The sequence below is a fragment of the Micromys minutus genome (genome assembly GCF_963924665.1).
Source record: "Micromys minutus genome assembly, chromosome: 2".
NCBI lineage: Eukaryota > Metazoa > Chordata > Mammalia > Rodentia > Muridae > Micromys > Micromys minutus.
The window spans coordinates 93,335,308-93,362,884 of NC_137971.1; the positions used below are offsets into that span (position 1 = coordinate 93,335,308).

Sequence of the window (27,577 nt, forward strand, 5' to 3'; positions counted from 1 at the left end):
GAAGGGCAAATGGAATAAGGCAGAATAGTGGAGCAGAGAATAGAGCTGGGTGGGTGTTCGGTCCCAGACACACTCTATGCCTTGCTATGCACAGCCTAAGCAGGCTGAAACTCCTGTGCGGACACCCAAGGTTATTGTTATTGTTTTGTTTGTTTCTCTGGCTGTCCTAGAACTTGCTCTGTAGCCCAGGCTGGCCTTGAACTCACAGAGATCCTGCTGCCTTCTGGGATCAAAGCTGTGTGCTACCACAGCCTGGCTTGTTATTGTTTTTAGGTTGGGATTTCACCTTCCCCGACTGATTTCACATTTGGTATGAAATCAAAAATGACCTTGGATTTCTAATCCTTCTGCTCCTAAATTCTGAGAATTCACTACCAACTGAGTTATATCTCCAGTCCCAGATACCAAGGTCTTTGGATTTTTTCCCCCTTTATTTTATTTTGAAACAGTCAGATTTTTCTCTGTGACCTTGGCTGTCCTGGAACTAGCTCTGTAAACCAATCAGATCTGTCTGCCTTTGCTGGGATTAATGGTGTGCTCTGCCGTACCCGCTGGACAAAAGTTTTGAGAGAAATCTGGTAATGTGGAGACAAGGTAGGCCTGTGAGCTGGAAAGTCCAAACTGAAGACATGACCACTTCAAGGTATGACCGAGGAGACGGTTTTTATTGTAGGTATAAGGAAAGGCACAGCCAGAGGCATCGGCAAAGGTCCAGAGAGAGAAAGTAGTAAATTGAAAATGGGTAGCAGATTGATAGGGGCCATGAGAGAAGAGGGAGGTGGTGAACAGGATGAGAGAGGGGACCCAGAGGAAGACAAAGGAGAACGAGCTGAAATACCAGTTACAAAGGCTTGGGGAGGGGGAAGCTTGTGAGCCAGAGATGTCCAGGAGAGGGGGCAGGGTAAGCAGAGCTGGGAGAAGCCACAGGTACTGAGGGAATCTGGAGGCCAGCCACACTCTGGGATGCTAATAGGCACCCCAGATAGTCGTGTGGGCTGAGTTTCTTTTGGCCCTGACAGGAAGTACATTTGAGGTAGCCTCATCAACTCCTGATGGAGATGTGGACTTGCAGGGAGGTGAAGAGGATTTGAAACATTTTATTAATCTGGAGTATTTGAGTGGGGAGGAAGCAGGTACAGTCAGTCACTTTCCAAAATTCAGGGTCTTAAGTCAGCTGAAAGCATGACCAAGGGAGGAGGCATCTCAGTCTAAGTCTTCCTGGAGTCTCTGGGAAGGGCCTATTGAACTGTTGATTTTTAAAAAAGGCACAAAAGGCCCTAAGGGTGTGGTGGCAAATGACTTGAATTCCAGCACTCAAGAAACAGAGGCAATTGGATCTCTGTGAGTCTGAGGCCAGCCTGGTCTACAGATTTGAGATCCAGGACACCCAGAACTACACAGAGAAATCCTGCTTTGTAAAACAAGACCAAAACAGAACAAGGTGGGCAAGACGAGAGAGAGAGAGAGAGAGAGAGAGAGAGAGAGAGAGAGAGAGAGAGAGAGAGAGAGAGAGAGAGAGAGAGAGAGGTGGGGGGGAGGAATAGGGGAGGGAAGGAGGGGAGAGGAGAAGAAAAGTTTTTTTTTCCTAGTCTTTTTTGAGACAGAATTTCTCTGGGCAGCTCAGGCCTAGCACTCTGTAGACCAGGTTGTTTCAAGTTAGAGACATGTCTGTGCCTGCAGGGTGCTGGCTCAAAGGAGTGCACCACCACTGCCTGGCTTGAGTGCAGGATTTCAAGGATAGTCTGGGCCTACAAACAAATGTTACAAATCTTCAATTTATCCGTAGCTTCTTAAGGTTTTAGTTGTTTGTTTTGTTTTGTCCTGAGTCCGTGCCCTGGCTGTCTTTAAACTCAGATGTATGCCTGTCTCTGCTTCCCCAGTGCCTGGGTCAAAGGCATGTGCCACCAAACTAACACTTTATTTTTTAAAAATATTATACAAAGTCAGTTGGTATCAAAATCTGATTTGTCAGTCATGGTGGTGCAAGGCAGATCTCTAGTGAGGTCAAAGACCTACATATGGTCTACATAGCAAGTTCTAGACTAGCCAGAGCTACATAGTGAGACCTTAACTGAAAGTTTAAACCAAAATAGAACAGAATTCCCTCAGTTGAGTATGATAGTGGAGCTATAGAGATGGTTCAGGCAGTAAAGGCACTTACCTACAACCTGAGCACACTCCCTGGGTCCCTTATGCTTGAAGGAGAGAAAGAACTAACTCCTGCAAGTTGTCCTTCGACCTCTGTATGCGTGCTCAGGCATGCATATATGTATACCCGAAACAAACTAAATAAACACTTGTCAAAGATTTTTTAAAAGATTTGTTCATTTATTATATATAAGTACATTGTAGCACTATAGCTATTATCAGACATACCAGAAGAGGGCATCGGATCCCATTACAGATGGTTGTGAGCCACCATGTGGTTGCTGGGATTTGAACTCAGGACTTCTGGAAGAGCAGCCAGTGCTCCTAACCACTGAGCCATCTCTCCAGCCCTTGTCAAAATTTTTTAAGGAAGAAAAAAAACTGACCTGGAAAAAGGGAATGGGGATTGTGCCTAGTTTTTATTCATCCTTTCTTGTAAGACAGATTGATTGCTGTCCCATGAAAATCATATCACCTTTTATTATTTTTAAAAACCTTTTAGAACAATGCAATTTATATATTATACATAGTTTTTATATAGCAATGCAATTTATACAGTTAATAACACTATAATTGGAAGAATTTAAGTAGTTTAAAATGGAATTTGCTAATCCCACTGGATAAGAATAAGAACATTGCCACGTTTTTTTTTTTTTTTTTTGTTTGTTTGTTTTTTTTACCAAATCCATACCCAGGATTCCCAGAGTATGGCACTGAATTACATTAGACAGGTGCTTGTAAAAGCAATACCCCCAAGACTAGTATTTCCTATCGTTGTCCAACCAGGGGCAAGCATACATCCTGACGTACTTCCTGCCCACATATCTCCCACCTATGTGTGATCAAGCACATCCTGTGTGGTTTGGTCAACCAAGCTTGTTTACAGAAGTAAAAAGGTGTGACTTGTTATGAACAATAGTCCTCAGCATTCCAAGAAGTTGTCTGTCCTTACTCAACTTGGGGTACAGATCAGAAACATTCTTGTCTTGCAGATCTTTTTAACACCGGAATTTCAATCCAAAACATCACAAATTGAGGAGAGGAGAGACAGCTCATGGATTAGGAGCACTGGGTACTTTTATAGAGGACCCACATTAGAGTGACAGAACCCACATGATGGCTTACAGCCATGTCTAACCCTAGTCCTTGGAGGTCTGATGCTCTCTTCTGGTCTCTGTGTACACTGCATGCATGTGGTGTATAGATATACATGCAGGCAAAACACTTTTCAGAGTGACAAAGGCTTTCAGTGAGTAGCTAGTTGTATCTAGATCCTGTTGCATTTGATAATCACGAAATTGAAACATGGGGGAAAATGAACTTTATATCCTCCTTCATGACGTCTATCATTTTGCCTGCCTCCTTTCTCATCACCTAATACTATACTCTTGGTTTCCTCTCTAAAGTTTTTAGACTCTTAACCCGAACCTAAACCTATATCATCTTTTATAAAAATCTTTTAAAGACTTCACACGGAGACATCTGCCTCCAAAGGTTTTGAATGTGGGGGTAGGGAAACTCGGTTTTTGCAAATGGCCCATCTCTTGTTTTTGAATTGCCTAGTCTGATTCTCAGGACCGCTGAAGTCAAACAGGCTCTGACCACTGTCTCTAGGGCGTCTGATCCTCGCAGAGTCTGGGAAGACTGACAGGAGGAGGTGACCCAAGGTCCATAAGTGCAGACTCCACCCACTGAAGCTGAGCACACACTTGAAGGTTCCACTTACCTTAGCTCTGCCTTCAGGGTCCGACATGGCTCACCTGAAGACTGTGCAGTTGTTGCTCCTGCTGATGTGGATGGCCGTATGTGCCCAGTCCAGAGCTACTCGGGCCAAGACTGAACTTCTCAATGTCTGCATGGATGCCAAGCACCACAAAGAAAAACCGGGCCCCGAGGACAATTTACACGACCAGGTAGGTCGGAAGGTGACGTATAGCTGAGTGGGGGCTAATGGGTCAAGAGAAAGAAGCATCTAGTCCCAGTTTATGGTGGAGGTGGACAAACCTGCCTGAGGAGGGAGACCTTTGGTTCTCTCTAGTGTGGGTGACTTTGACAGTACATATTGGCTGCCAGTTGCTGCTGTAATGCTGGCAGCTCATCTTAGTAGCTGGGTTTTGACATTGCATAAATAAGGAAGTAGATTCAAGGAGGAACTTGGGAAATGGAACAGGCAGACCATTGTGGTGGTTTTAGGTTTAAACTGAATGAGAGGGACACTTCTGGGAGTCTCAGGGAAGGGGCCGTATGCTGCCCACAGTCACCTTTTCCTGACAACCTTTGAAGTCTTGAGAAGGAGCCTCTCGTATCTGAGACCGGCTGGCAAGCATTTGCAGTCAGGCATCTAGCAAACATTTGTGCTATAGCAGTTGTTTGCCATCGCCTTTTTATTACCCCAAAGCTCCCTAAACATTTAATAAAATCAGTGTGGTGTAAGGACCTTAAACCAGCAGGAGGTCAGCTAATGGGGAGGTACAATCAGTGTAGACAACAAAGTGGGAGTGTGTCTTTAAAAAAAGCCAAGAATAAGGGCTGGAGAGTTGGCTCGGTTGTTAAAAGCACTGGTTGAGCTTGCAGAACGCCAAGGTCTGACCCCAGCATCCAGGTGGTGGCTAGCAACCATCGGTCGCTCACTTTCAGGGGATGCAATGTCCTCAGGGGATGCAAAGCTCTCTTCTGACTTCTGCAGGCACCAGGTGTGCAGGTGATACAAAGCAAGTATACACATAAAATAAATAAAGCTAATAAGCAGACAAATAGGGCTGGGGGTGTAGCTCAGTTGATAGAGTACCTGCGTAGCAGTCACGAATCTCTAGCACCATATGAAACTGGATGTGTTGACACATAGCTGTAATCTCAGCCCTGGGAGGTAGAGGCTGGAGGATCAGAAGTTCAAGGTTACTTCAGCTACATGCCTTCAGTGCCAGCCTGAAATACATAAAACCCTATCAAGAAAGGGATACAGAGAGATCAGAGAGGGAGTGGGTATTTGTATTTGTTTATTTTGTGAGACAGGGTTTTACTATGTAATTCTGGCTGCCTGGGTGCTGGGATTAAAGATGGCTCTACCATACTCACCAATCATCTACTTCAGTGTCTAATCGTGTTGACTCTATTAGCTGAGAACCATCACAGTTCTATTTGCTGCTGGTTTTGTTTGTTTGTTTGCTCGTTTTTGTTTTTATGTATTTATTTTGGTGGTATTTTGCATACATATTTGTGAATCAAGGATGTGTAGTGCATGCAGAGGCCAGAAGAGGGTGTTGGATTCTCCGTAACCAGAGTTGCAGGTAGTTGTGAGCCACCATGTGTGTGCTGGGAACTGAACCCTAGTCCTCTGCAAGAGCAACAAGCGCTCTTAACCTCTGAGCCATCTCTCCAGGCTCTAGTTTTTGTAATACTTTAGCTAAGCAGTGGTGATGTATGTATTTAATCCCAGCACTCAAGAGCCAGAGGCAGGCGGATTTCTGAGTTTGAGACCATCATGGTCTACACAGTGAAGTCCAGGACAGCCAGAGCTACACAGAAAAACTGTGTCTCTAAAAAAAAAAAAAAAAAAAAAAAGCGCTAAATAAGTATTTCAGATTTATTCTTTGAGAGTCTTATACGTGCATACAGTGTCTTTTCATCACGTCACGTGTAGCCCAGTCACACAGCCGCCCTTTGTGCTCTGCTCCTACTTTGTCTTTTCCTGCCCGGAGCATGGTCAGCCCACCTTGGACCACACTTGACTTTTCCCCAGGAGTCACCATCAGTAGCTCCTCAGCTAGGGATGAGGTGCCTATGTCCTTCTCTAACCCACCGCTGCTGCTAATTTGTTTGTGTGTGTGAGACAGGGTCTCACTTGTAGCCCATCTGGCCTGGAACTCAAAAAAGTAGAACAGGCTAGCCTCCCGAATGACAGGCACTAAAGGCATGTGTCTCTGTACCTGTGCTACCATTTTGAAACACTGAGCACAGGGTTGTTAGTTTTAGACCGAGCAGTGGCTACCTTGAGCAGCCTTGACTTAGAGATTCATTCAAGCTTTTCTTTCTTTCTTTCTTTTTTTAATTTATTTTTGTCACTTGGGAGGCAGAGGCAGGTGAATCCACTGAGCCACAGGGCTAGCCTGGTCTATATGGCAAGTTCCAGGTCAGCCAAAGCTATATAGTAAGACCCCGTCTCAAAAATAGATTTTTTAAAAAATTAATAAGTAAATAAATCGGCTTTTGTTCGTGTATGTGAATGAATACCACACATGTATGTATGAGTGCTGGTGGAGCTATAGGGAGGCATCAGATCCTTTGGAGCTGGGGTTTACAGCCATGTCTGAGCCAGGACTCGGGTGCTGGGCAGTAGACTCTTAAGTGCTGAGCCATCTCTCTAGATGTTTAGGGGGTTTTGTTTTTGTTTCTTTTTAAACCGGGCATGGTGCCACACGCTCTTTATCCTAACACTCTGAGGAGTAGAGGAAGACAGATCTCTGTGAGCGAGAGGCCAGCGTGATCCACATAGCAAGTTTTGGGGCTACCTAGGGAAACCCTGTCTCAAAAACAAACAAGGACAAAAAAAAAAAAAAAAAAAAAAAAACTTGCTTTGAAGGTGTGTCTTAAAACTTTGCTGGACACTAAGTTCAAGGCCAAGAGTAAGTGTGCACATTGCACGTATTCTGTCTTTTTCTCGGTGACGTTTGATCTGACCATCTGGTGGCACTTCGAGCCCACATGCCTTTCTCCTGCTTTTAAAGAACTGGTGTGTTGCCATTCATGGCGGTGTTAAGTCTCTCTCCGTGAATGCTAGGTTAACCTGGTCCATGCAGTGAGTCCCAGGTCAGCCGGGGTTACCTAGTGGCTTTTTTAACGTTTTTTTTTTTTTTAATTAATTAAGGAAAAGAAAAAAATCTGGATGTGGTGTCATGCATCTGTTAATACCACCACTTGAGAAGTTGAAGTAGGGGATTCAGGAGTTCAAGGCCATCCTTGGTTATATAGAGAGTCTGAAGCCACTTAGACTCTATGAAGCTTCGTCTCAGAATAAAAGGACTGGGGAGACAGCAGTGGGGAGAAAACACGAGGGCCTCAGTTTAATCCCTGGGTCTCATGTACAAATGTCAAGGGCAGAGGTAATGTGGGCTTACGATCCCAGCACTGAGGAGATAAAGACCAATGAGTCCGCGAGTTCATCAGTCATTAGTAGAGCTTCATTTGTGGTCCCCAGGCCAGTGAGACACCTCAAAGTGGGCGGACTGCCTGAGGTTGTCTTCTGACCCACACACTATCATACAAATGTATGGGTGAACGCTCAGAGATACACACATAGGCAGGCACACACACAGAGGCACATGTGTGTAAGAAAAGAGTACCAAGGAATAGTGAGTGGCCCGTGCCTTTAATCCTAGCACTTGGAAAGCAAAGGCAGCTGGATCTCTTGGAATTTGAGGCCAGTCTGGCCTACATAGTGAGTTTAGGATTGCCAGAGATTCTATCTCAAAAAAGAAAAGAAAAAAAAAAAAAAAACAACAACCAACCAAAACACAAAAGAAGCAATATGTGTGAATTAATGATTTTTTTTGAATCAGGGTTTCTCTGTATGGCTCTGTCTCTCCTAGAATTAACACGCTGGCCTTGAACTCAGATGCATCTGCTTCTGCCTCTCGAGTGCTGGGATTAAAGGCATGAGTTAATAAAAGTAATTTTAAATTATTTTTATTTTATGTGTGGGGCTGTTTGCTTGCATGTATGGATGTGGGTCACCTGCATGCCTGTGGCCTCTGAAGGTCAGAAGAGGGCATCAGATCCCTTGACTAGGAATTACAGACAGTCGTGAGCCTCCATGTGGGTGCTTTACACCGAACCCTGGTCTTCTGCAAGAGCAGCCAGTGCTCTTACCCACTGAGCCTTCTATCTAGGGTTCATGAGTTGATGAAATTTATAAGGATGGCCGCTTCTGGGCTCCCACAACCAGCAAGGGCTCAACAGACAAATACTGCCAATGACTGACTAGGTGACGCCCAAGGGGCACGGCTGCAGGTGGGATATTCTGTCTGCGCTGGCCATGGACACTTGGTCCTGTGATTCCTACCACACAGTGCAGTCCCTGGAGGATGAATTCCTGCTGTTCCGTGAACACAAGCCAGGAAGCACATAAGGACGTGTCCTACCTGTATGGATTCAACTGGAATCACTGTGGAACTATGACACCGGAGTGCAAGCGTCACTTTATCCAGGACACCTGCCTCTATGAGTGTTCACCGAACTTGGGGCCCTGGATCCAGCAGGTATGAGTGTCCCTCAGTTTGCAGTAGCTGTGCTATGTCTGCAGGCAGCTCCGGTTCTGCTCAGGCTGCATCTCTGAGGTCCCTGAGTTCGAGACCTTGCACACCCCCTCTCAGGTGGACCAGAGCTGGCGCAAAGAGCGCATCCTTGATGTTCCCCTGTGCAAAGAGGACTGCCTGCTCTGGTGGGAGGACTGCCGAAGCTCTTTTACCTGCAAGAGCAACTGGCACAAGGGATGGAACTGGACCTCGGGTAAGGAGCAGGTCGGGCGGGACGGGCATTGGATGGTGCAGGGATGGAGGGGTCTTGCAGCTGTTGTATGAAGATCTGGGGTTTTGAGTGGGCAAAACCAGAGATAGTGCTAGGCACAGAGACTAACGGTCTTCCGTCTTTTATATAGGGCATAACGAATGCCCTGTAGGAGCCTCCTGCCATCCCTTCAGCTTCTACTTCCCTACACCTGCCGCTCTGTGTGAGGAAATCTGGAGTCACTCCTACAAGCTCAGCAACTACAGCAGAGGGAGCGGGCGCTGCATCCAGATGTGGTTCGACCCCGCCCAAGGCAACCCTAATGAGGAAGTGGCAAGGTTCTACGCCGAGGCCATGAGTGGGGCTGGGCTTCATGGGGCTCGGCCACTAGTTTGCAGCCTGCTCTTAGCGCTGCTCTGGGTATTCAGCTGAGTTCCTGTTACCTTCAGTTGTCTGGAGCGCCGCCCTGCCTGGCTTAGCCTCCCAGCCTCCTTTGTGGTGGGGCTCTGACAGCCTGTTTAATAAACCAGACATTCCACGTGTGCCTTTTGAATTATTTGGGTGTGAGTGAGAATGTTTATTTTGCTTCCCACTTCCCACTGATTGAAGTTGTTTAAACGTTGTCAGTTGCCAGCTCTGACACATACTGTGAGCTAGTCAGATTCACTTGATTTTTCTAAGCTGAGCCACAGTCACGGATCTTGATTTTATTTTTCATATGAGCTCTAATTTACAGCCAAGCCCAGGATTATACCATGTCTCTCTCTCTCTCTCTGAGGGGGCAGGATTTCTCTGTGTAATAGCCCTGGCTGTCCTGGGACTTGCTCTGTGTTCTAGGCTGACCTCTAATGCACAGAAATCCACCTGCCTCTGCCTCCTGGGTGCAGGATAAAAGGTATCCATGCCAGTTAGGGATTTCACTATTTTACCAGCAGGGCTAACCACTCTGACCTTTGTCCTCAGCTCTCTGACAGAAGAGGTAAGAATGGGAGAGTCTAGTATGTTCCATACTCTTAGCCAAAAGGCCAAGAAGTGATCCCAGCATGTTCTACCTGAATGGCTAGGAAGAAGGTAAGGAGGCTGAGGAGACTGAGGAGAAGCCATGACTTCTATACTGCCTTAAGTTTCCTTTTGAGACAAGGTCTCATGTAGCCCAATTTAGCCTTGAACTCATCTTGAGCTCCTGATCCTCCTGCCTCTATCTCTTATGTATTGAGATTACAAGTACCACACCAGACTCCTAAATGTTAAAATTGGTGTGTGCTATGTATGTATCTGTGTGTCTGTGTGCCTACCAGGGTGTTCATACAGAAGTCAGAAGAGTTAGGAGATCCTTTGGGAGCTGCTGTGTGGGTGCTGAGAAACAAACACGGGTGCTCTGGAAGAGCAGACAGTGCTCTCAACTGCTGAGCCACCCCTCCAGCCTTTAATCAGAATGATCTTCATGTCTTTAAGTGCTAAATTACCAGGAAGTGAAACTCCATAAGAGTTGTCTTGGTCATGGTGTCTCTTCACAGCAACGGAACACTGACTAAGGTACTTCTCCAGCTTTTTTTTGTTTCAGAGTTTCTTCATGAATCTGGAGGTCACCAACGTAGCGAGACTGAACTCCCAGGTTCCATCTGTCTTCACTTCCCAGTGGAAGGCTTGCAAATGTGTCACCTCTCCAGATTCTCACACGGATGCAGGAAAACCAAACTAAGGTCCAGTGCTTGGATAGCAAGCAATGCCTGAGCCATTTTGCTAGTTTCACAGTAACATTTCCTAGCTAGGGCTACACAGAGAGAAACTTGTCTTAAGGGGGGGGGGGGGGGGATGTGTGTTAGTGCACACGCAGGTGTATGGGCTTGTGGGCATCCTTGGAGACCAGGACCAGAAGAGAAGATCCTTGGATCTGAGCTGGAGTTAGGGGCAGTTGTGAGCTACCTGCTATAGGTGCTGACTTGGGTCCTCTGGAAGAATAGCAAGTGCTCTCTCTAATGGAGCATCTCCAATGGAGGTATCTTTCCAACCTGGACAAGAACATTTCTAATAATCTAGAAGTTTAGTATAACTAACATTTATGTTTGGTTTCAGGGACAAGGGACCCTATATTACCTATCAAAGCAGACCTGGCCTCCAGATTCTCCCAGCATTCCTCAGTCCCTACCAGCTATTTGCTGCCTCAGACCTTGAACTTTCTAGCCTAGGGGTTGGGCTGCCCTTCCCCCAGAGGCTCCTCCCTATGTAATTCAGCCATTTTGGTCTCTCCTCTCTCTGTGCATGCCTTTCTCTCCCCACTCCCCCAGCCCTCACTTTACCCACAGCAACTTCCCTGGCCTCATTCAGTCCCTGGGGCCAGTGAAACACCCAAGAGCACCTTCCCCCCCCCCCCAAAAAAAAAACTGCCTTTAATCTAATCTAGTCTGGTTTGAATTGGCTCATTTCAATGGCATGGGAGGAAATAACCTATCAACTATTTCTTGATTAAGCTATCGTGTTTGCTGTGGATTGTTAGGGACTTTCTGCTTAATTCAGATCCCTAGGTAACCAACAAGGTGTTCTTACAGGGGTAAGGGGGTGATTTTATCTTATCACACAGTCCTTGAAACAAGAGTCTAAAATTCTGAAAGTCTAGAAAGTATAATCCTAGCATGTTCTGGAAGGAATAAAATCTCCATGTCTTTCAAACAACCTATGGCCACTACAAAGACCTTCGTATCTTGTAACCAATTCATACTAATGGAAGAGTGTGTTAGCTTTTTTTTTTTTTTTTAAGATTTATTTATTTAAAGTATATGAGTAGACTGTCTTCAGATACACCTGAAGAAGGTATCAAATCCCATTATAGATGGTTGCTGGAATTGGACTCAGGACGTCTGGAAGAGCAGTCAGTTCTCTTAACTGCTGAGCCATCTCCCCAGGCCCATGTTAGCCTTTTATCTGTGACAAAATAACGGAGAAACCAGCTTACGGGAGGACGATGTAAACCGGCTCACAGTTCCACTGTTTCTGAGCCTATGCTGAGCAGAACATGAGGGCGGTAGAAACTTATCCAAGAAGTGGATCACTATGAATTCGGGTGGCCAGGAAGTATAGAACAAGTGACTAAACCTGTTCCTTCAGGGTGTACCCCAGTGACCTACTTCCCACTAACTCAATCCTCCTTCCTACTACCTCCTAAAAGAGACACTGGGGTCTTTGTTTTGCAAGGTTCTTTGTTTTTTGATTTTTGTTTTTGTTTTTTTGTTTGTTTTTTTGAGACAGATTCTCTGAAGTACAAGCTTTCCTAAAACCCACATGTAGCACAGGTTGGCTCTCAATTCTAGGTGTGAGTCACCGTATCCAGCTTGCTATCATCTTTTTTTTTTTTTTTTTATTTCTTCATGCGTGTTCATTTTTTAAAGATTTATTCATTATATATAAATAGACTGTGGTTGTCTTCAGACACACTAGAAGAGGGCGTCAGATCCCATGTGGTTGCTGGGATTTGAACTCAGGACCTCTGGAAGAGCAGTCAGTGCTCTTAACCCTGAGCCATCTCTCCAGTCCCCGGTTGCTACCATCTTAATGATCTATCAGTAAATGAGTTCAGTGATTAGGTCAGCGCCACCATGGTCTCATCCTTCCTCAGTAAAACTAACAGAAGTCCAAGTTTTCAATATGATTCTTTTCTTCTTTTTTAAATTCATTTTTATTTATTTGAGAAAAGGCCTTATTATACAGCCCTAACTGGCTTGTATGCAGGCCAAGCTAGTCTCAAATTCACAGAAATCGCTGCCTCCGACTCACAGGTGCTGACATTAAAGCCCGCACCAGTACACCTGGACTAATTCGTTTTTTACTTATGTATGTGTGACCATGAATGAGTGTATGTATACCATGTGAGCGCACGAGGCCAAAAGAGGGGTCAGGTGCCCTGGAACTGGAGTCACAGCCAGTTGTGATCTGCCAAGGGATCTAGAGGTGCTAGGAACCACATTCCAGTCATCTCTACAGCCCCAAATTACCCGTGTGACTTTTTAGTGGGATCCCAGGGCTAGCACCAGGGGAACACTATTATCGTGACTGTATCAACACAAAAAGCAGAGTGTTCTCCTGGTGACCATCCTAGTCTTGTAACAAACCTAATGGATAGCACTGGAAAAATGGAGACCGCTTAGTCTCTGAGTTGAGACTAGCATGCCTGGTCCCTATAGCAAGTTCCAGAGATCGTGTCTCGAAAAATAAAAACAAGGACTGGAAAGATGACTCAGCTGTTAAGAGACCTCTTCCAAAGGTCCTGAGTTCAATTCCCAGCAATTACATGGTGGCTCACAACCATCTGTAGTGGGATCTGACACCCTCTTCTGGTGTTGAAGACAGCTACAGTGTACTCAAATATATAAAGTAAACAAATATTTAAAATAAATAAAAGTGAGGCCTTGGGGGGTGGGGATGTGAGACCAGGGGGGCAGGGTGGCAATTGGAGGAACTGTGTTCTCAGAGTAGGCTGTAGGCCAATCCAGTTGAGACATTTAGGGGAGTTGCCCACTGACCAAGGACTTTTAAAAAGAGAATGTTTATTCCAGCTGGCACAAGTACAGCCTGCTAAATTGAGGGTTATAGACCAGAGCCAGGGAAAAAAAGACTATCATATGACTAAGCAAAAAAAAAAAAAAAAATATATATATATATATATATATATATATATATATATATGAAGTACATTACCCAAAATAACAAGATGATAACCACAATCTCATCTCTCTCATTAAGTTGACTCATTCCTTTAAAATTATTTCTTGGGTAAGCATCTAAGCATCTCTCTCCATGTCTTCTGCCTAGAGGCTGGAAGATGTCTGAAAACCCAAGTCTCAGGCCTCAAAGAGTTTGATTCATCCAAGTGTTAGTTTAAGGCAGTGATGTCAGTTGCATGAGTCTGTTTCCTGTCAGCAAACTGTGGGAGGGATCTTTAGATGGACTGAAGGGGAGGAGAGAAACCACCTATTGATAATTTCCAATATCAGAAGAGTGAGGGCATTGGGGGCCCACACCTTTAATTCCAGCTCTCTGGAGGCAGAGGCAGGTGGAGCTCTGAGTTTGAGGCTAGCCTTGTCTACAGAATGAGTTCTAGGACAGCCAGGGCTACACAGCTAAACCTTGTCTTGAAAAAACAAGAGGAAGAAGACCGAAGGCTTAGTGCTCTCATCCAATTTAACAATTTATACATTCTTTGTTTTTGTTTTCTGTAGATCAAGTCTTGATTTTTATTACTTAAAAAGCTGCATATTTATTTTGCTTTCTGACTCTGTCCTCGTGTCTTCAACACTTTCTCAACGATTTCCTGCTCCTCAATAAGGAAAGCCCACTTGACCCTGTCATGGACACACTTGGCACACATGAAACAACCGTAGGCCCTGCTGATGTGCTTCTTTGTCTTAGACAATCTCATAAGGACTTTGGGTCTCACAGCATGAACCCCTCAAAGGCTGCCTGGGCACACGCCGCATGTGGATTTAGGTGCTTCCCCAACCTTCTTGGTGTAAAGGTAAACAATCCTGTTGCCAGGGGTTCGAGACAGCCTAGTTCTGTTAGGGGCTGTATTGTAGGAAAGTCTACAATGTATATCAGACACTAGACCATCCTAAGTGCCCCAAGCACCGTCCCCAGAAGCTTATTACTTTTTAAAAAAAGATTTAAAATTTTTTATTTATTTACTGTATATGAGTACATTGTCAGTCCTCAGACACACCACCAGAGGGCACTGGGTCCCATTACAGATGGTTGTGAGCCACCATGTGGTTGCTAGGAAATTGAACTCAGGACCTCTGGAAGAGCAGTTAGTGTTAACCACTGAGCCATCTCTCCAGCCCCCTATTATTACATTCTAAGATTGGCTTCAAAGTTCCCATCTTGTGTTTGCCTTCTGAGTGCTGGGATTACAGTTGTGTACCACCACACCTGGCTTCTATTCTCAGCACCCACATATAGCCAACAACTGTCTGTAACTCCAGTTCCAGAGGATCCAGTGCTCCCTTCTGGCTTCTGCAACCACTGCACGCACACATCGCAGGCAAATAAAATCTATAACTATGCATCTATCCAAGCCCAAGGATTTTTTACAATCTCAAAAAAAAATGTTATTTAGCTTGGCAATATAATTAATAGTGATCATGTAAAGCCTTGCTTGTGAGCATGGGGGTGCTCTATCTATCCAGGGAGACCCAGAATCTCAGTCACATTTTTCATTTGAGATAACAATCTATCTAGTGGGGATGAGAACCTCTTTGTTTGTTTGTTTGTTTGTTTGTTTTGAGATGGATATTCTCTGTATCCCTGGCTGTCCTGGGACTCACTCTGTAAACCAGACTAATTTCAAACTCACAGAGATCCAGCCATCTCTGCATTCTGAGTGCTGGGATTAAAAGTGTGCGCCACTACACCCAGGTGTATATCATAGAGTGGAAGAACTCTTGTTTAACGTACATAATTCCTTGAGTTCAATCCCAAGCAAAACAAACACACAAACAGTTGTAACTTCTGTAGAAGTGGGGGGCCCTTCCACTGTACTATGTTAAAGCATAATCTCAGAACTTGACATGAGTCACCAGAAAAAAAAAAAAAAAACCTACCTAGAAAATAACAGATTTTTTGAGAAGTGAAAGTTCACTTTTAGGTTGCATAAGGATGTAAACGCTGTAGTCAGGGGAAAACACACACAGGAAACAAAACTACTTTTATTTCTTCATGTTAAGAATAGACTACACTCTGGGCCACCAATATCATTTAAAGCTTTATACTTCTTAAAATAGAAGTAATCTGAGCTAGCACTCCTTGAAGGACAGAGAAAGGACACCTGAGAATCCATTCCTCCCCCAAAGCAGCAAGTACCCTGGCAAGTGTCAGCATCGAATTTTCCAGAACTCTTGAAATTAACTAGTTTTTCAGAAATGGAAGGAAGAATACAGTGGAACAGAGGACAGTCTGGTCTACATAGAGAGTTCTGGGCCAACTGAGACTATGCAGGGAGACCCTGCCTCCAGAAAATATTAGGGACTGGACAATTGATGGCTTATCTCTGCTTCATCTACAACAGTGGCTGCTTTTCCAGAGGGTCTGGCGTGGCTCCCAGCACCCACATAGTGGCTCATTAACATCTATGATTCCAGTTCCAGGAGATCTAATGCCCTTTCTTTTCTTCCCTCTAAGGGCATGAGGCACACACACATACATGCCCCTGAGTTGGTGGTCCTGAGCCGTGTATGAAAGCAGACTGAGCAAGCCTTGGAGAGCAAGCCAGTAAGCAGCACCCCTCCATGTCCCAGATTGAATTCTTGACTTTAGTTCCTACCCTGACTTCACTTCATGGTGAAAGATAGACATTGTGAATGAAATAAACCCTTTCCTCAGCATGTTGCTTTTAGTTATGGTCTTTATCATAGCAATAGAAAGCAACTGAGACAGAAATTGGTACCAGGAATTCATGCTACACACACACACACACACACACACACTGAAGCACACACACATCTACATAGGAAAATTCAAATCCTAAAAAAAAAAAAAAAAAAAAAAAAGAGGCCGGAGAGATGGCTCAGTGATTAAGAACACCAACTGCTCTTCCAGAGGTCCTGAGTTCAATTCCCAGCAACCACATGGTGGCTCACAACCATCTGTAATGGGATCTGATGCCCTGTTCTGGTGTGTCTGAGGACAGCGACATTGTGCTCACATAACATAAATAAATCTTTAAAAGCTTGATTTTAAATAAAAAAGAAAGAAAAATGGATAAATCTCAGGAACAGTGAATTATGCGACAGTTTTACTTGTTTCTTGTTTGTGTGTGTGTGTGTGTTTTGGAAACTCAGCTGTACGGCAGACACTTTGAAAAATCAAGACTTAGTACCATTGCTGTGATAACATCTAGTGGTAGCCACTAGAGGGTGCAGAATGGGTTTGGAGTCTCTCCTGCCTATAGACATACTCCTCAACCCACCTGCTGTCCCCTTTAAAAGTCTCGTTCATTCTAGGTGCCATGGCCTATACATGAAATCCGATCTACTTGATTGATTGGACTTAGGAATTAGTGGCCAGCCTGGGCAATATAGTCAGCTCCTGTCTCAAAATAAATAAAAGAATAAATAAAATAAAATTAGAAAAAAATAAAAGAAAAAATAAAATAAAATCAGTGTATGTACAACCATAAATTGACCCTTTAGCTGTCAAAGGCAGGAATAAAGATAAGGTAAACATGAGGCCAATCAAAAGACCTAAAGGGAATGAACATTTGGTGCAATCCTGGGGATCTAGAAGTCCACAGACATTCAGTAACCCTCATGTCTAGGGCAACCTCAAGAAGACTCTGAACCTCAGGGATCCTTGGGCCAGCCAGCACTGTCAGGAAAAACCACAAAGGCAGTGCAAACTGCTTTTGCCTAATTAAATTATCTTAAAAGGCAGTTTTCAACAGAAAAGGGGGGGGGTTGTATACAAAGAAACAAGAAAAAAGGTATTCAGTAGAAACTTATCTCTGCAAAAGCCCAGATGTTGGTTGGACCCAATGAAACCTTTCTTACTATTTGTCTCTCGTTTTAAGTTTTATTTATCTTATTTTATTTTGCCAGCATGTGTGTCTGTGTACCATGTGAATGCCTGCTGCCTGAAAAGGACAGAAGAAGGTGTTGGCTCTCCTAGAACTGAAGTTATAGATGATTATGAGCCTACTGAATCTTGCTATCCCTTACTGGACTATTTATTTTTCTGCTATTGACTATTGAACCTAGAATCTTATGCATGCTGGTTATGCACTCTACCACTGAGCTATATCCCCTGGAAGTACAGATGCTTCCTCCTCCTCTCTCTCCTCCTCCTCTCCCTCCTCCTCCTCCTCAACCCTACCTCCTCCTCTTCTTGTTGAAACAGAGTTTCTCTGAGTACCTCTGGCTATGCTGAAACTCATTCTGTAGAGCAGGCTGGCCTTGAACTCAAAGATCTGCCTGTTTCTACCTCCCAAACTCCCAAGCTGGGCTCAAATCTCAGTACTAGGAAAAAACCAATAATCACACACACACACAAACATACAGCATTTAAAAAACTCTTCCAAATAAGTAGATGAGCAATGTGTCCTCGTATTATCCTGATACAAAAATGGACAAAGACACCAGAAAAAAAGGGAAACTGAGGACTTGTATTCCCCCATTAATAAGGTTACCAATCTTTTCAATAGAATACTAGGAAGCTAAATTCTACAATATGTCCAAAGTATTTCACTCTAATACCAAGTGGGATTTATCCTGGGGAAGAAAGTTAAGGCTTAATACCTCAAATCATTTGATTATATTATTAGAATAAAGGTAGGAATTCATGTGGTTCAGGACCTGTAATCATGGCACTGGGTTGATATAAGAACAGCTAAGAAGATCAAAAATAATGTGTCAAGGCCAGCCTGATCTATACAGTCAGCTCCAGGACACACACACACACACACACACACACACAGAGGCACACACATAAGTTTAGTGTCTTCAAAGGCCATCCTCTGGAGCTGGGAAGCCTGCAGGATCCTCTGGGAGAGCAGACATACTCCGCTATGCTAAGCCCTTCCCCCTTTTGAGAAGATTTCATTACATGGCCAAGTTTGGACTCAACATCATGAATGTCCAGCTTACTGAATATAACACTACACCAGGGTGAGCTATACACCTATAAACTAACAATGAATATACATAAAAATGAGTTACATGTTTCCTTAATTTTATTTATTTAAAGATTTATTTTATCTATGTGAGTACACTGTCACTGTCTTCAGACACGCCAGAAGAGGTGTGTCAGCTCCCATTACAGATGGCTATAAGCCAGTATGTGGTTGCTGGGAATTGAACTCAGGACCTCTGGAAGAGCAGTTGGTGCTCTTCACCACTGAGCCATCTCTCCAGCCCAGTTTTATTTATTATGTAAGCACACATGTATATGTGAAGAAGAGGAGACAACTGTTAGGCGCCTGTTTTCTCCTTCCACTCTGCTTCTGGAGACCAAACTGAGGTCATCAGGCTTGAGTGACATGCTCTTTTACCTGGTAAACATCCCTCCAGCTCTTTCATGTTTCTCATTGTTTGTTTCAAGACAGGGTCTTATTCTGTATCCTATATAGGATTATAGGCATGAACTACCATCCCTAGCTTAGTATGCTATACTTTTGATATTTACAGTAGCTGTGATCCTACACACACACACACACACACACACACACACACACACAACAGAAAGCCTCCCAGATCTTGTATTTGCATCTCTTGACTGCATCCAGATGTCACCTGGAGTGACTGACCCAGAATGCATTCAATGATGTTTGCACAATGACAAAACTACCCACTGATTCCTTTTTCAGTGTCTCTTCGTCATGAAGCACTGCATGACTGTCATTAGTGAATAGTATTTCTCAGCTTGGAGAACTGGATATTGGGAAATAAGGAAAGGTGAGGGGACAAAAACAACTCAGGCTTCCAGCTGACACATTTGTACAACCTGGATGAAATCAGATGTTTGTCGGTGTGTGTGTGTGTGTGTGTGTGTGTGTGTTAGAGTTACAGGTGTTTGTGTACAGTCCAATGTGGGTATGCTAACAATCAAACTTGGATCCTCTGGAAAAGCAATATATATGCTCTGTTTTTTTTTCTTTCTTCTTAAAACAGAGTTTCTCTGTCTTGCTCTATAGACTAGGCTAGCCAGAGATTTACCTGCCTCTGTGTCCTGAGTGTCGGGGTCAAGGTGTACACCACCACAAGTGACGGCAAAACATGCTCTTAATCATTACTAAGCCATCGCCAGACCTGGATAAGTTTTTTTTTTTGTAATTTGTCTCTTAGCCTTTGAGAAAGAGCTTCACTCAGAAGTCCAGGCTGGCCTTTGGAACTCAGTCTATAGTTCAGGCTAGCCTCGAACTCATGGAAATCTCCCCGCCTCAGCCTCGAAGTGCTAAGATCACATACATGAGCCACTATGCCTGGCTCAAGTTTTCTACGTGAAGCAAGCTGGTCACCCACAAAGATGCTACATGAGGTGCCTAAAGTAGTGAAATCCATAGAAAACAAAAGCCAGAACATAACAGTAGTCGGAGGAAAGGAGACAGAGCCAGAGCATCTGTGGATTCAGGACCACTGTTCACTTGTTTGCTTCAGTACTAGTGATTGTCGCCAAGGGAGCTCACTAGGTGAAACCGTTGTAAAAAATGATGAAGACCTGAATTCCAATTCCATCTCAGATATGCAGGAGAAAATTGGGTATCCCAGAGCATGCTTATGATCCAGTACTGGGGAGGCAGAGAAAGCCCAGCACACAGGTGAGCTCCAGGAGAGGCTGTCTGCAAAAGAAGACGTTGACAGCACCTCAGGAATTTAGGGTTGTCTTCTGGTCTCCATGTGCACGTGTACTTTCATCTACACATACCCATATGCACCCACACACACACACACACACACACACTGTGGCCATACTGAACTATATCCATAACCCTCTTTTTAGTGTTCATTTTGAGACAAGAGTTTCACTAAGTCTCCCATGCTGGCCTTGGACTCTCTCTGTAGCCCAGACTGATCTTGGACTTGTGCTCCCCTGCTTTTCAGCCTTCTGGGGAGCTGTGATTATAGGTGTGCATCTCCAGGTCTAGCTCTAGAGTCTCAGTTCTGTGGGATGAAAAAGCTAGGGTGATTGGGCCCCAAAGCAACTTGAATGAACACTAAGGATGGATATAGTTGTGAAGAGTTATAATGGTACTAGAAAGATAGCTTGTGCTTAAGATTGCTTGCTGCTCTTGCAGAGGACTCTGGTGGATTCCTAGAAATCAGTTCACAACCATCCTTCACTCCAGTTCCGGGGTATCCTATACCCTCTTCTGGTCTCTGAGGTCACTCCAGGCCTGGGGTACACATACATGTTGTAGTGTTTTGAATAGAAATGGTCCCCATAAACTCATGTGTTTTAACGCTTGGCCCATAGGGAGTGGCACTACAGGAAGTGTGGCCTTGTTGAAGTGGGTGTGACTTTGTTAGAGGAAGTGAGCTCCCGTGAGGGTGGGCTTGGAGGTCTCAGAAGGTCAAGTCATAGGGGCTGGGGAGATGGCTCTTCTGAGGTGCCAAGTTCAATTCCCAGAAACCATGTGTTGGCTCAAAACCATACGTAATGGGATCTGATGTCTTCTTCTGGTGTGTCTGAAAACAGCTACAGTGTACTCACATAAATAAAAATAAATAAATAATTTGTAAAAAAGAAAAGAAAAAGGTCAAGCCACGTTTTATTTTTCTTGCTACCTGTGGATCAAGATGTAGAACTCAGGGTTAGAGAGGTGCCTCACGAGTTACCAAGACTGGCTGTTCTTTCAGAGATGCTCAGTTCAATTCTCAGCAACCACATGGTGGCTCACAACCATCTGTAATGTGATTAGTGCCCTCTTCTAGCATGCAGGTGTTCACGCAGATAGAGTACACACACATACATATGTGTGTGCAAATAAAACAAAATATAATACACACACACAAACACACACACACACACATATTCGTGCTGCCATGTTTCCCACCATGATGATAATAGACTAAACCTCTGAAACTGTAAACCAGCCTCAGTGTTTCCTAATAAGAGTTGCCACGGGAATGTGTCTCTTCAAAGCAATTGAAAACCTAACAAAGACACGTAAATTTAGACAAAATACTCATACATGTAAAATAAAAATAAATAGCAAGTAGTGGTGACAAATACCTTTAGTCCCAGCACTTGGAAGGCAGAGGTAGGTGGATCTCTGAGTTCATGGCTAGCCTGGTTTACAGAGATCCAGGATAGCCAGAGTTACATAGAGAAACTATGTCTTGAAAAACCCCAAATAATAATGATAATAATAATAATAATAATAATAATAATAATTTAAACAGTTAAGATATTGTTATTATCACACTAAAGACAATTTAAGTTTTTCTGTATCCCAGAAAAAAAATCTGTTTGTTTCTATCCATGTCAACTCTCCATGTAAGTTGACAGAAATCGTTTAAGCCTATGCAGGACGCACCAGGCTTTCACATGTATCCTCAAAAATGTTCTGGGGAGCCAATTACAATCTGGTAAGGTCTGGTGACCCCTGAGAGCTTTAAAGGGGTGGATCTCTCACAGGGCCCTATTGGCATGACCTTCTAGCCTGGCTTCTTTTCAGCCAGCTTATACCTCCTTCCAGCGTGGTTTGTCCCAGGAACCACCCTGAGTACACTTCAGATTCCCTTGGGATGGCAGCTGTCCAGATGCTAGTGCTTTTGGTCCTGGAATGAGCATCTCAACAAGAGGAAAGGGGCTGGAGGGATGGTGCTTCAGCAGTTATGAGCACTTCCTACTTTTCCACAGAGCTAGAGTTTGGTCCCTAACCCTAGTGCTCAGAGCCGCTCACAGCCACCTGTAACTCCAGCTCCTGCAGATCCCATGCCGTCTTCTGACATCCTTGGACACCTGTATACACAGGGCACATGCATATGAGTAAACATACAAACTTTCTTAAAGTGAAGAGATGGATGAAAACGGCGAAGATTAAACTAAAGGATTCACTGGGAATCCGGAACGGGAACAGGGTAGGGTCAACCAGAGAGGGAAGAACCCAAGTGCTGAATGCGGATATTTTATTCTGTTTACCAAAGCTTCTGTGTCAGGCTGTGGATAAAGACTGTGGGGACTGCCCAGGGTCTGACCTGGGGAGAGGCCAACTCGGATACGCCTATGTGCACTCCTAGAGGCCAAGGATATTCAGGTAAGATCTTCTAAGTGGGGAGAGGATGACAGGGACATATGGGGGACTTGGCAGGTTTGTGCTAAAAAGGAACATATCTCTCAGCCAAAATCCAAACCTTTAAAAACTTCCCATAGTCTATTATTGATTGGTTGTGTTTGTGTATGTGTGTAAGTGTGTATGTATGTATGTATGAGTGGATGTGGGGATTCAGCTCTTTACTGCTACCACATGGGTTCCAGGGATTGAACTCAGGTCATTAGATTTGGTGGCCAGTGTCTTAACGTACTAATCTATCTTGCCAGCTCCAAGAGGATTTTTATACTGTCCTTCGGTTCTTTAGGTCCTTACTTGTTTGGGGTAGGGGAAGGACAAATTCTCACTATGTATCATAGATTGGCCTAAAACCCACAGCTCTTCCCCCTCCCTGCTCCTCTACGGACTGGGATTGTAGGTGACTGAATTTGTTTTGTATGTCTTTCCTTATGGGAGGCTAAGTTTGGGTCTGGTGCTTTTGCTGCAGATGACTGTGTCAGGATGGGGTGCAGGGCAGAACGGCCTTTGGAGAACAGGGAAGGAAAAGGCTGAGGAAGCACAACTTTACAAAGCACCACTCTTTCTTGTGTGCCCTCTAACCACACCATCCTCTGGGTTATGTCAGTTGATCCTTCCTGCCAATCTGGAGAACTCGGCAGGGCTGGATCACCACCTCCCCCAGGGTTAACAGGATTTCCAGGCTGACTCGATGACCCAGCTGATACAGAGTGGAGCGTTGAGGACCTGCTGTGACAGGATGAGGGATCTGTGTGTCCCTGGCCCTTTTCAGGGTCGCCGGCAGCAAGGGACCCGAACTATTTAATTACATGTCATAAAGTCCAGGAAGAAGATGAGAGCATGGGGCATCCCATCTCCTCTAGCTTGGGAAGCTCTGCTTCTTTTATAAACCTTCCACGTCATGGGGCAAGAGAGTTTTCTTGCTGACCTCTATTCCGACTTCAGGGAGCCTCAGGACCCGAATGCTGAAAGAGCAGGGACTGGTCTTATCGTTCACCAAAGGGACCCAGAGTCTGAGTCAGGAATAAATGAAGCACCTTCCTTGGATCTAGGTCTCCCTAACTGTAGCTCCCTCTGCACTGACAGAAAGACATGGCCTGGAAACAGACACCACTCCTGCTTTTGGTCTACATGGTGACAACATGCAGTGCCCAGGACAGAACAGACCTGCTAAACGTTTGCATGGATGCCAAGCACCATAAGACAAAGCCAGGCCCGGAGGACAAGCTGCATGGCCAGGTTGTGGTTCTGACGGGATGGTATAGAAGGCAGTGTAGTGTGGGTGTGGTGAGTAGCCAGACACCTCCCCCACCCACGATCCCTAGCTCTCGTTGCACGAGATGACTTGGTGGTGTTGCAGTAAAAGCAGTGAGGTGATTTTTCTAAGGGATTTCCCCAGAAGAGGACCCAGTGGTGGCGAAGAAGCAGTTGATCATTAGAGGCCTCTAATTAGAGGCCATGTGAGGTCATGTGATGGTAATCTCTAGATCACTCACGTAAGGGCCTATGGAAACACAGGGGCTCACACTCTCAGAGGTTAGACACAACCAGCTTTTTATTTTATTATTTTATTTTTAGTGAGCATTGGTGTTTTGCCTGCATATGTGTTGGATCTCCTGGAACTGGAGTTACAGACAGTTGTGAGCTGCCATGTGGATGCTGGGAACTGAACCCAGGAGCAGCCAGTGCTCTTAACCACTGAGCCATCTCTCCAGCCTTCAACACAACTAGCTTTTATGGTAGAGTTCAGGTAGGATTATGGACAGCTCCTCTAGAAAATGGAGGGTGAAACCACCAAAGAGGTGGTTTCTACCTTCAATTCCTCAGAGTGCCAAATGCAGAAGTGGGAAGGCCCTCTGAGAATAGCTGGAGAGAGGACTGCAGTTCACAATGTGAGCATTTATGCCAACAGACAGAAACTCAATGTAGCCTTTTTGTGACAAATATGTTTAGATCTTCTTTTATGTTCTAGAAAACAAAAACAAACAAAAACAAAAAACAAAAAAACAAAAAACAAAACAACAACAACAACAACAAAAACAAACAAACAAACAAAAAAAAACCCCAAAGGTTAAAAACAGAAACAAAAACTTGGCTAGGTGAGGTGGCACATACCTTTAAACTCAACATTCAGGAGGCAGAGGTAAGATCTCTGTGTTCAAAGCCAGCCCAGTCTCCAAACTGAATTCCAGGCCAGCCAGGGGTACAGAATGAGACTCTGCCTCAAAAGCAAGCAAGCAAGCAAAAAACAAACAAACAAACAAAAAAAAACAAAACAAAAAAAACAAAACAAAAAAAAAACAAAAAACAAAAAAAAAACCAAAAAAACCCCACCAAACAAAACCTATTTATAATTATTTATTTCATTGTATAACAGTTCATTTTATTATTGATTGTTATAGCTATCCTAGAAGCACAAATATATACATATATCATGTGTGTGTGTAGTATTGAATATTGAATATAAGGCTGGAGAGATGCCTTAGCAGTTACAAGCACTTACTGCTGTTGCAGAAGACCTGAGGTCAGTTCCCAGTAAGCACATGGCAGCTCATAACTACCCATAATTCCAGGTCTAGAAGAGTTGATGTCTTCTTCTGGCTTATATGTATATACATGTAGGCACACACACATACATTTTTATAATATTTTTAAAGATTTATTTATTTTATGTATATGAGTACACTGTAGCTGTCTTCAGACACACCAGAAGAGGGCATCAGATCCCATTACAGATGGCTGTGAGCCACCATGTGGTTGCTGGGAATTGAACTCAGGACCTCTGGAAGAATAGCCAGTGTTCTTAACCTCTGAGCCATCTCTCTAGCCCATATTTTTTTTTAAATAGTAAAAAAATAAAAATAAAAATAAGAACACAGGGTATGACATTTGACCTTTATTACATGTGTTTTATCTATCTGTATATGTGTGACACACGCACATGCTTAATCATGTGAGCACACATATGTTCCATATAGCACATGTGTGGAGATCAGAGGAAAACTTTCAGGAGTTAGTTCTACCATTTGGGTCCTGGGGATTGAACTCAGGGCACCAGGCTTGGTTTTTTTTTTTACTGGCTGAGCTACCTTCTTGGCTTTTCTGTTGTTTTGTTTGTGGACAATGAAGCCAGTGGTGGTGTACATGTTTGATCCTAGCACTCAGAAGGCAGAGGCAGGTGGATCTCTGAGTTTGAGGCCAGCCTGGTCTACAGAGAGTTCTAGGACAGCCAGAGCTGCCCAGAGAAATATAAAACAAAATGAAATAAAAGTGTACATGGACAAATGGAAAGACCGGAGCCTCATAGACTATCAGGCTGGTGCTGACTCAGAGAACCAGCTGCTTCTGCCTCCCAACTGCAGGGTTAAAGGTCATGCCATGCGGTTGTGAGCCACCATGTGTTTGCTGGGAACTGAACTCAGGATCTCTGGAAGAGCAGCCCTGTTTTGGAGTTTTAAAAGTTTATTCCTTTTGTTTGTTTGTTTGTTTGAGATAGGGTCTTACATAGCCCAAGCTGGTTTTGAACTCAGGATGTGACTAAGTGTGACCTTGAACTTCTGATTCTCTTGCTTCGACTTTTTCCCCAGTGCTGGTTTTGTAAGCATGTGCCACCACGATGGGGTATGTTTCATTTGTTCTTAGGATAGAGTCTCATCCATGGTGTCTAGGCTGGTCTTGGACTCATGAGCCCCCTCCATCCTTCGTCTCCTGAATGCTGGAATTACAGGCATGTTGCCAACATGCCCAGCTGAAAAGAGTTTTTATAAAGGGCGAGACACTTCATAAATGAGTTCTTATTCCAAAGACAAGGCTCCTCTAGTTTCTTTCTTATACTGTGGTAGTTACATCTCTCTAGAGATGGGACTCCCTGGGGGTCTAGGATAGAGGGGCCTTTGTGACTAAGTGTTCACACAACAGCCTGTCTGGGGCAAGGAAGTGAGGACCAGGTGAAGTGAGACTTGAAGGTGACGGACAAAGTAGGCTAGAGGGACTCAGCCCTGTGTCTTTCCCAATAGTGCAGTGCTTGGAAGAGTAATGCCTGCTGCTCAGTCAACACCAGCCAGGAGCTAGGCAAGGACTACTCCCGTCTGTACAACTTCAACTGGGATCACTGCGGCAATATGTCGATTGCCTGTAAGAGTCACTTCATCCAAGACAGCTGCCTGTATGAGTGCTCCCCCAACCTTGGGCCTTGGATCCAGCAGGTATGGGTGCTTCCCTCACATACTTCAGACCGGCTACCCCTGGGCTCAGTCTCTTTACAGCTATAGCTGCCAACATTCCCTTTACCTAGGTGAACCAGAGCTGGCGAAAAGAGCGTTTCCTGAATGTGCCCTTATGCCCAGAGGACTGTCAGGAGTGGTGGGAAGACTGTCGTACCTCCTTTACCTGCAAGAGAGACTGGCATAAAGGCTGGAACTGGACCTCAGGTAAAGACCTCAGGGTATCGAGATGGAGGTAGGGTTTGGAAAAGGGGAGATTCAAGATTTCTGGGGTAACCAGAGGTGAATTTTGACCCTAGGCCTAAATGTCTGTCCATTATGGTTCTTCCTGAAGGAACTAACGAGTGCCCAGACACAGCACCCTGCAACACATTTCTGCACTACTTCCCAACACCAGCCAGCCTTTGTGAGGAAATCTGGAGTCACTCCTATAAGGTCAGCAACTACGGCAGAGAGAGTGGCCGATGCATCCAGATGTGGTTCGACCCAGACCAGGGCAATCCCAATGAGGAAGTGGCGAAGTACTATGCTTCCTTTATGACATCTGGGACCGTGTCCCATGCAGTAGTACTTGTGCCCAGCCTGGCCCCGGTGCTGGCATTATGGCTCCCTGGCTGAGGCTAGTCTTCTCTCTAGACTGCAACTCTTCAAAAAATAAGGAAGTCCTGAGCCTGGTTCTACCCCTCTCTTCTGCCATTCAGTTCCTGATCCATGTTGGGGCTTGAGGTTTCTACAACAGTCATTTTTCAATAAATCTATGACATATCCGGGCCTGGTGTATTATTGTCACTGTGAGTTTATAAGTGGGTGGGGACAGATCCTTTCTGGTTAGAGCAAATAGTGTTGGAATCCCCATCACTATATAATGTTGGTTATAAGTTCCCTCCTCCTAGAAGGTGGATGAACTGAGTGTCTAGGCTCCAGTAGTCTG

The 27,577-nt window shown here is 44.5% G+C and overlaps 2 protein-coding genes and 1 pseudogene across 3 annotated transcripts; 2 read left to right on the forward strand and 1 right to left on the reverse strand.

Moving 5' to 3' along the window:
• Positions 1-3,899: 3,899 nt before the first annotated feature.
• Positions 3,900-9,081, forward strand: LOC308417282 (folate receptor alpha; the record flags this gene model as incomplete). The annotated part of the gene is made up of 4 exons (XM_080912472.1): positions 3,900-4,061; positions 8,214-8,402; positions 8,517-8,652; positions 8,801-9,081. The coding sequence occupies 4 exons, from the start codon at positions 3,900-3,902 to the stop codon at positions 9,079-9,081; spliced, it is 768 nt and encodes a 255-aa protein (XP_080768598.1).
• Positions 9,082-13,900: 4,819 nt separating this feature from the next.
• Positions 13,901-15,519, reverse strand: LOC308417764 (large ribosomal subunit protein eL34-like; annotated as a pseudogene). Its single transcript has 2 exons — positions 15,502-15,519; positions 13,901-14,254 (listed from the first exon to the last, which is right to left on the reverse strand). The product of its transcript is annotated as a large ribosomal subunit protein eL34-like (transcript).
• A 6,735-nt stretch (positions 15,520-22,254) lies between these two features.
• Positions 22,255-27,409, forward strand: FOLR2 (folate receptor beta). The gene is made up of 5 exons (XM_080911859.1): positions 22,255-22,390; positions 23,510-23,662; positions 26,440-26,628; positions 26,718-26,853; positions 26,981-27,409. The coding sequence occupies exons 2-5, from the start codon at positions 23,516-23,518 to the stop codon at positions 27,262-27,264; spliced, it is 756 nt and encodes a 251-aa protein (XP_080767985.1). The 5' UTR covers positions 22,255-22,390; positions 23,510-23,515; the 3' UTR covers positions 27,265-27,409.
• Positions 27,410-27,577: the final 168 nt, after the last annotated feature.

Excerpts from the sequence above, each read along its gene's own strand:
- FOLR2 (XM_080911859.1), top strand. The coding sequence starts at position 23,516 with ATGGCCTGGAAACAGACACCACTCCTGCTTTTGGTCTACATGGTGACA. Across the intron at positions 26,629-26,717 it reads TTGGGCCTTGGATCCAGCAG|GTGAACCAGAGCTGGCGAAA; the intron begins GTATGGGTGCTT and ends CCCTTTACCTAG. Across the intron at positions 26,854-26,980 it reads AGGCTGGAACTGGACCTCAG|GAACTAACGAGTGCCCAGAC; the intron begins GTAAAGACCTCA and ends TTCTTCCTGAAG.